At 37.3% G+C, this 9,843-nt stretch overlaps 1 protein-coding gene across 1 annotated transcript in view; it reads right to left on the bottom strand.

Moving 5' to 3' along the window:
• Positions 1 to 3,883: 3,883 nt before the first annotated feature.
• Positions 3,884 to 9,843, bottom strand: part of LOC126299108 (gamma-aminobutyric acid type B receptor subunit 1) — a 489,230-nt gene continuing 483,270 nt past the window's right edge. The window contains exons 18-19 of the mRNA XM_049990785.1: positions 8,760 to 8,844; positions 3,884 to 5,848 (exon numbers count right to left, since the gene is read on the bottom strand). Of these exons, the coding sequence (XP_049846742.1) occupies positions 8,774 to 8,844 (71 nt within the window). The 3' untranslated portion in view covers positions 3,884 to 5,848; positions 8,760 to 8,773. The remainder of the gene's footprint in view (positions 5,849 to 8,759; positions 8,845 to 9,843) is intronic.

The following is a 9,843-nucleotide window of genomic DNA, read 5'->3' as shown; positions in this document are numbered from 1 at the left end:
TGAGATAATCTCTATAAAAACCTGAAGGAGTTCCAAATCCTAGATAAACTCACTGAAATGATTATAGGACATATGAGTGAATCAAAAATGATACAATGAATTAGAGGCCATCTCACAAACTGCCCCCATAAGGACTGGATGAAGACAGGGAGATGCACTGTCACGTGTATTGTATAATCTGAACCTGGAGAAAGTCACGAGAGAGAACAAATTTGAAGAGTGTAATGTAAAGGGAAGGTGGCAAGTTTCAGATATTTGTTTAAGTACAGAACGTAGCATTAGTGAATGAGAGCGAAGAAGATCTTGGCTAGATGTGCAAAAGGGTCACCATAGCACAACTAAAGCAGGACTACTCATCAATAAACAAAAATAATATGCAGATAGACAACTTAATATGCAACTGAGCGAGGTGGTGTAGTGGTTAGGACACTGGACTCGCATTTGGGAAGACAATGGTTGAAACCCATGTCTGGCTATCCTGATTTATGTTTGCCATGATTTCCCTAAATTGCTTCAGGCAAGTGCTGGGGCGGTTCCTTTGAAAGGGCATGGTTAACTTCCTTCCCTAATTCGATGGGACTGATGACCTTGCGTTTTGGTCCCCTCCACCAATCAACCAACTAAATATGCAGAAGAGCACTTACCAGTTAATAAAGAAAAGTTCAAGTCAGTCGATCAGTTCACATACCTGGGAAGTAGATCCAGGTACTGTAATCAAATACCAGTGAATGTAAACGAAAGCATTTCTGCTAGCTCCAGATATCTATATACACTCAGAGGTATGTTCAAGTCTGAAGCTATAACAAATTCTGCAAAAATGACGGTATACAGTGCCATTATAGACCCCATTGTCCTGTATGGTTCAGAAAGCTAGAAAATGACTGAAGCAGAGTTGCAATAACTTCTGTCAATTGAAAGAAAGGCGATGACAAGGATCTAGGGCCCAGTAACTAAGATATTTGGTGAGCAATAAAGAATAATCACGTTTACGAGATCATGGAAGTTTTATAATATCAAAAGACCAGGAAACTCCAATGGACAGATAGCATACTAGAGAACTGACTTCCTAAGCAAGTTTCAATGCCCACTTTACAACAAAAAGAGCCTAGATATACCAAGAAACAGGTGGGAAGGTTACATAAAGAAAGATGTGTAAGCATTGAATCTAGTCAATTGGGAGGAAATAGAAATGCTCAGAATCTGTAGGAGACAAATTGTTGATGCAGCCATGGTGACCACTGGATAAATTAGTAAGTAGTTGTAAATGGAAGCATGAAGTCCACTGGTATATGTTTAAAGTTCTCAGAGATATTAGTAATTATACCACTTTGTCTCAACAACTCAGTGAAGATGGTGAAGGAATTGGATAAACATGGGTGTAGCCAGCAGAGGTGAAAGGGGGAAGAACGCTGCCCCCACATTCCAACGGAAAGATGATCTTCACAAACTAAACTGGAGTCTGGCTCCAACACACAGACTGACATATCAACCTAATATCAGTTTTAAGAAAGGTGGAATGTGTTTAATGGATGCAGTCTAATATCAAGAGTTCCCAGAACCATTAATCATAAAATCTCAAAACTCTTTCACCATTCACTGTGAAATTAATATCAATTCCCTCCCTACAACCCATAGTTCAGATCCTGGAGCGCTCTTGATAATGAAGACATATCAAAATGAGATGCTATTATTTCTGTACAGTAGACCTCCAATTATCTGAACTCCAACTATTCAGCTCACCAATTATCTAGATCACTTTGAGGACAAAAAAATTTGTACTGCATGACTGACATTGTTGGTTTTGTTCAATATAGTATGTTTTTTATCGGTCTAAAATACATCTGCAACAAACGTATTGAAAGACAAAATCTTCCAGGAACAATAAATACACTATGGGCGTTGTTATGTACACAACAAACACATTGTTGAGTTTATGGTCCTGTCATTCAATGTGGACTACATCAGTCAGTGTTGTGACATAAACGTATGCACTGATTTGTTGCTATACATTCCGTCTTCTGCGTCTTTTGTTTTGTTTTGTGCTTGTGTTTTAATTTACTGTTCAGCATATGTCTTACAAAATGAAATGAGTTGCTTAGCATTGACAGACAAAATAAATGTCCTTGAACAATTAGACTTTCAGACACAAAAAAGTCCTCAGTCTTAAACCTTGTGATCGTCCTTGAGAATGAAGTTGAGTTCATCGAGAAGAGTGATGAAAATAAGCAGAAAATAGAGAGCTTGAAGAGGGCCATATTCAAGTGGTTTTTGCAACTACGAGCATTGGGAAATACTCTATGAGGACTGACTGCTTGCAAAAAAGCAAAACTTTTAGCTGACCAAGTCGACAGTTTGTCTTCGTCTTCATTTAAAGCAAACAATGGCTAGCTATGGAATTTCGAAACAAGGCACAATATTCCTGATTTGGATTTATGTGGTGAAAACTATCAGCAGACCCAAAAGCAGCAGAAAATGCTATTGAAAAATTCAGAAGTAAAGCAGACCTTAATGTCTCTGAATTTTTGTACAATGCTGATGAGACATGCGTTATGTGTAAGGCTTTGCCCAAAACAATTTTAGCTCCTGAAACGGATTCTAAGGACCATAGCCATGAGGTTAGTAAAGACCATATCACTTTGCTGAAATGTGCTAACAGTATGGGAAAGCACAAAATAACTCTTCAGTTGATAGGAAAATCGTAAAACCCCATCCTTTCAATAATGTGAAGAAACTTCCTATCTTTTACCAGAATCAACCAAAGCCTGGATGGCTGCTGCTTTGTTTCGCAAACGGTATAATTCAGTTTTCCTACCTGGAGTAAAACAATACCAAAGATCGATAGGAAAAGAAGGCAATAAGCTGATGTTAATTCAGGACAACACATCCACCCACCCATCAGAAAGCCTTCTGGTATAGAGAAGATGGACGTTTCAAAACACTCTTCATACTGCCAAAGGCAACGAGTTTGCAGCAGCCAATGGAGCAGTCACTTATCAAAACTATGAAGCGATATTACAGAAGAAGAGGAAGAGTTTGATACAAGATGGAAATGACGAAAGCATTGTGTCTCATCACCAAAAATTGAATTAAAAGAATGCTCTTATATGGTGTATGGTGATGGAAGCATGGAATGTGATGAAGACAACCACATTAAGGAGTGCTTGGAATTAATGCTTTTCAACCAAAGGTGAGGTACAGAAAGACGAAGATGACAAGAAGTATAAAAAGGACAAAAAAATAACTTGAGGACATGAGAAAGATTCTTTTGAAAATTCCTAGATGTTCCGATTGCTATGCAGAGGGTATAGTTGAGTGGCTTGCTTGCTGCTTGCTTGCTTGCTTGCTGGATTCCCAGTTCTTAGTCATGATGAAATCATTCAGAGTGTGTGGGAAGAAACTGTGGCCTGGAGGATGACGTTGTCATGGAACAAGATGCAGGATTGTAAGCTGGTGAGGTATCTGCATGTCTTGATATTGCGCTAACATGGATGAAACAGCAACCTGGTGTGACAGCTGCTCACTGTCAAGCGGATGTGAGACTTAGCTGAACGAAACCGACTGAAAGCAGCAAAATAACTGACTCTGACCCGTATGTTCAAGAACTGATAGTGTAAATAACGACAGTACTGTACAAAAGCTAAACAAAATTGTTTTGTGGGCATTAAATTAATCTTACAGTAGTATGTATGCACAAATTTAGCTTTTTTTTAAAAAAGAAATGAGCTGTTTTTGTAAATTAATCCAGTTATTTGGATATTTCATTATCCACTTTGGGTCCAGTCCCATGTCATATGGATAACTGAAGTGCTACTGCAGTATTGGCATAAACCCCTCATTGTGGTCATGTAAGGGCCTCAAAAACAAGTTCAGATAATTTGTTTAAGAAGTAATCATTTTATTTTAATTTTATACTTTTCTTACATTTGTATTGACTGATTGTAAAGTAAATACCTATTGGCTCACAGAATTACATAAATTTGCTGCCTACCTTGATTACAAAAAGTTAAACACACTAATGAGTAGGCTCATGAAGCTCACTGATGCAAGGTGTGTACTGTAGAATACATGAGCCACTGAACATTAACCAATATTGTTCATTGCAAGCCCACGTGCAGCTCTTCTTCATCTGGCTGACTGGTGCACAAGTGCGCAAGTTTAAAAATAACGTGCTGTGAGACAAGTTATTGCTTCAAATTGTCAGCATTCTAACTAGAATGGCGTGGCTCAAAACAAATAAGTTCTACATAGGACCTCACCATCTCGTTTCTGGTTACTGGTTACATCAGCCGCATGCAGCCTGTCGGCCACGGCCTGTGCATCCCTGATAGAAATGAAGCATCTGCTATGAATGGAGAGTAATTCATTCAGAATGGACCAACGTTTTGTTAAACTGGGAATTCATCATCTTTAAATAACTTCATTATTATGTTCAACACAGGGACTTATGCCTACACAAATGAAATGACCATAGTCTTCAGGGAATCACTTGAACTTTCATCTATTTGATATCCTACTGCACTATGATCAGCCATAGTGATGACATGTATATCAAGAATTCGAAAGTGATCTATGAAATAGCTAATAAATCCCATGTGTGCAGCTGGCTTTGATAATTAGATCACAGATCTTATTTAGGCTGAACATTAAACTTTTAAAAGCCATTAGAATAAAAATGCTACAAATAATAAAAAAATAACCTTAACACAGTTCTCATAAATATGAACATAAGTGATACATCAGAAATGAGAAACAGCAGTGAACACAATAACCATAGCACAATCATCGCATTTCCATTCAGATTAAAAAACAGAGATTCTCATTTTAGAAAACCAGCAACATCACCACAATCAGACTAATAACTGTACATCTAAACATGCAATCGTGAAGCTGTGAACTTTTAAATGCAGATGTCATACTAAGAGCTGTGGAGAAGCGTAGAGTTCTTATTTTTTAACTTAACACTAGCTTCATGGCGAGGAAGGCACTCTTTGCAACATACAGAAATATACAGTACCAATACACATCTGTCGATCAGTTTCTAAAAATGGTTCCAGCTGTGTATTTGAGCAAAATGGATAATGAATGTGGTAGAGAACGTATTTGCGTAAGTCAAACTTAAATACTGAGGAAGACTTGCATAGAAATAGTAATAAATAATACAAATACATTATCATCAGTGTTTACCAGTCACTTCACAGTAGTCCAAAATTATTTCAGAGGATTTTAGACAGTATGTTCAATAAGATTAGTAGCTACATAAATACACAAAAACATCTTATTTGATGATTTTAACATTAATTATTATAAGGAATCCATTTCCTACCGATTTCATACAATCATTATAATATGATTAAGGTCTATATTGGAGTTACTACTAATAGTGCTACTGCTATATATTGTATTACAAACAATGAACAGGAAGATTACTATACAGTATTATAGTCTCTCTGCTCACAAAGAACGAATAAGCTCCATAAAACAACACAGAAACCACAGAACCTTGCTGTTAGGTATCTATAATTACATGAAAATAATGTAAATAACCTCATTTTTTATTTACCAAATAAAAGATGGACAGAAAACAGCAACAGGGAGGCAGTACAAATAATTTAATTTTTTCAGACTCTGATATTGTTAATATACCAATGAAGCAACTTCTGTCATAAGTGAACTAAGTATGAGGGTGGTTTGAAAAGTTCTCGTAATCACCATGAGAAATGAGCACTAGCTCAACAAGTTGTTCACGTGATATTCATTTGACTGTTTCCTGTAAACACGTGCCACGTCAGTCCTCTCGGAAGAGCGCTGTGGCGGTGTCATGGCTGTGTTGTTCCCGTGTTGTGATTTCCTAAGATGGAAAAAAATCGAGATTCGAGTAGTGATTAAGTACTTCGTAATGAGAGGTATAAAAGCAAAGGATATTCATGCTGATTTCTAGAATACACTGGGGACTCTGCTCCTTCATATTCAGCTGTTGCCAAGTGGACAAATGAATTCAAACTTGGTCGGGAGAGCTTAGATGATCCGTGCAGTGGTCAGCCAAGATGTGTCACTACTCTAGAAATCATTGCAAAAGTGCACAATATGGTCATGGACGATCGCCAATTGAAAATGCGTGAAATTACATTTTAACTGAAGAATGAGAAATGAAAAAAAATATCTGCAAGATGGGCGCTGCAACTCTTGACGCTGCATCAAAAACGCATGAAAATTGACACCAAAGAAAGCAAAGAAAATTCCTTCGTCGGGAAAGGTCATGGCATCAGTGTTCTGCGATACGAAGGGGATTCTGTTTGTAGACTATCTCCCACTGTGCAAGCAATTACTGGAGAATACTATGCTAACATCCTAGACAAATTGCAACAAAAGATGTGCGGAAAAAATTCCAGGTTTAGCAAGAAAGTCATCATCCAAAAAGACTGTGTGCCCGCACACACATGCCGTTGATGTGGGAAAATTACACGAACTAAGGTATGAATTGTTGCCACACCCGCCTTATTCACCTGATATGGCTCTGTCAGACTGCCATCTCTTCCCAAAACTGAAAAGTTTTCTTGGTGGGCGAAGATTAACTTCAAACGAAGAATTCATAGCCAGAATTCAAAATGGTTCAGACGGCTGTAAGGACTATGGGACTTAACATCTGAGGTCATCAGTCCCCTAGACTTAGAACAACAAACCTAACTAACCTATGGACATCACACACATCCATGCACAATGCAGTATTCGAACCGGCGACCGTAGCAGCAGTGCGGTTTCGGACTGAAGTGCCAAGAACCGCTCGGTGACAGCGGCCAGCCATAGCCGGAGTTGACAACTATTTTGCAGCCTGGAGGAAATTCATTTTCGAGATGGGATCAAGGCACTGGAACATCGTTGGACGAAATACATTAATCTAAAAGGAGACTACATTGAAGAATAAAAAAAGTTTCAGTGATGTAAGTACTTTTCTTTTGTTCCATTCTGATAACTTTCCAAACCATCCTCATAAATACATTTACCTGTGTTCAGCTAATGACAAAGAATTAACTAGACTCATAAATAGGTTGAACAACATTAAAACCACAGCCGTATATGGCCACTAAAATACAATACTGAAACTGTCATCTGCTTATTTAGTTAAGCAGCTTGCCGAGACCAGTAACAAATCCATAAAAGAAAGATTGTTTCCTACGAGTTTAGGAATCAAAGTGATGCACACAATAAAGGGCAATTTCAAGGAATCTAAAACCTAAATACTAGTGAGTATTTTTACAGTGTTAGCAAAAGTCTTTGAACATGTACTGTATAAAAGCTTAAGAGTTTTTTATGGTGTACAGTATACTATCCAGAAGTGAAGATGAATTCTAAAAAGTAATTCCACTATCTCAGCAGCGCAAGAACGTGTTGAGTACTTGCTAAAAGGCCTAGGTGAGGAAGAAGTGACTACTGAAATATTTTGTGACCTGTTAAAAATCTTTTTTTATTACTTAAAGTTCTAATACTATGGTGTGTGAAGCAATGCACAAAACTGATCAAAGCATGCTCAACAGACAGGTACTATAAAGTAAATATATGAAATGAGTAATAAATCCCTCTCAAACATGGAGAAGATTCAACATAATTGCAACAAGGAAGTCCACTGGAGCCACTACACATTTTAGTCTACATTAGTTATCTACCTGATGGTATCAACAAGAAATCCATCCTATTTTCAGATGACACTAACATTCTAATCAAGAGAAAAATCTGGAAGAAATTGTTCCAGAAAGTGCTGGAGTTATAATTCAGCTTGATAAACTATTGAGAACAAAATGATACTAAATTACAAAAGTCCAGTTTTATTATTTTAAAAACTACCACATCAAACATAATCTCTTATTTCTAGAACCCAATCACAAAACACTTCAACAAGTTCAAATGGCTCTGAGCACTATGAGACTTAACATCTGAGGTCATCAGTCCCCTAGAACTTAGAAATACTTAAACCTAACTAACCTAAGGACATCACACACATCCATGCTCGAGGCAGGATTCGAACCTGCGACTGTAGCGGTCGGGCGGTTCCAGACTGAAGCGCCTAGAACCGCTTGGCCACACCAGCCAGCTACTTCAGCAAGTATCAAGTATAAATTTGTTTTGAGTCTCCAACAGGTTGACAAGTTAAGTTGAAATAAGAACATATATATATATATATATATATATATATATATATATATATATATATATATATATATATTCAGTGTGTGTGTTTTACTAGGTGACAGTAGGAAAATATCAAAATGAAAAAGAAATCAAGAGCCACGTCAGTATGAAATGGGGAAAAATCATAATTTCATCTTGTCTGAAAATAAGTACTGCAGAAATCATGAGTTTATTAATGTCTTTTTAATGGTGTATGTGCAATAATTGGTCAAAAAATACCATAGGTATATAAAATTATACTGACATTGCCCATACTCGGAGATGCATTGTTTGTCACCTTTTAATGTTAGTAAATATGTTTCTCAATCATAGTACATTTTTTGTACATACTTTAACCATTATTAACATAGACTTACAAAAACTAGAACTGTTGTTCTTCTCATATTACCAGACACTTGGGGTAAGCATTGGTGACACCTAACTTCAATACTGTTTACAATGTAATTGAGTTTAACAGACAGAAATGAAGATAAAGTCGTGAAGTATTTACGAGCTGCATGTGCTGTTGATAACAGGCTGTGAAAATTTTTTTCTAACCAATATTTGTATCTTAACACATTATAAAACTGCCCTACCTTGAATACACTATTTACATCCATCCTGTTGGTGGATGGAGTACAGTGGTGCTGCTGTAATGTATATTATACTCTCCTTGGATTGCTGAAACAAATGTGTCAGTCAGTAAACGTTATGACAGATACTGAAACTTAACAAGATGAATCACATAAAATACAAGGACGCATTTCTTAACTTTATTAACGTCGCAACTTAAATGTAAAATGATAAGCAAATGGAAAAAAGGTTGTATTTCATTCATTGCTAGCATCATTTATTCACAGAATCAATTGAATCATTTATTCTCGGAATCAACTGACATTTGTTCACTTCTCTGAAGAAAGTGGTCATGACAAAGTTAAATGATATTGAGTGAGGGAGCTCGGACAGGCCATCAGAAATAAATAAAAAATAAGTACACACACATAGACAAATATAGGCCCATATTTCGCTCAGGTATATTAGTAATATGGAGAATTTCCTGATGTATATGATTCTTTTGTTTACTGTCATGGCTGTCATATTAAGTACTCAAAATGTTTACTGTGACAGGGATTCAGAGCAAACACACTCCCTGAGCAGGTAGTGAGCAGAGGCCTGTGAGCAAATAGTACTGTACCCCTTCCTTTATCACAGGAATGGGGTGGGGAGACTTGTGTAAACGAGGAAATAGATCCTGAGGGAGTTCTATATTCCTTGATGATTTACATACCAGTTACATCCAAGCTTCAGGTCCCCAAATTGATAACTGGAAGCTTTTTTTTCAGTTTACCATTCAGCTGTGCTACGAATTTTTATCTTTTCCCTCAACATGACTGATGCAGCGTCTGTTAACACACTAACTCCTAAATTCCATAACAAACCTACACCATGCTAGGTGGTTCAGTGCTTTGCACACTGGACTGGTATCCAGTAAGACGATGGTTCAAACCTGCGCCTGGCCATCCTGATTTAGGTTTTTCGCAATTTCCCTAAATCGCTTGAGGTAAATGCTGGGGTGGTACCTGTGAAGTTCCTCCACCATCCCTAATATGATGGGTAAGATGGCCTTGTTGTTTGGTCCCCTCCCCTCGAATCAGTCTACCAACCAATCAACCTACATTT

The sequence above is a fragment of the Schistocerca gregaria genome, chromosome X (genome assembly GCF_023897955.1).
Source record: "Schistocerca gregaria isolate iqSchGreg1 chromosome X, iqSchGreg1.2, whole genome shotgun sequence".
NCBI classification, from domain to species: Eukaryota; Metazoa; Arthropoda; class Insecta; order Orthoptera; family Acrididae; genus Schistocerca; species Schistocerca gregaria.
This window is presented reverse-complemented; position numbering and strand designations above follow the sequence as displayed.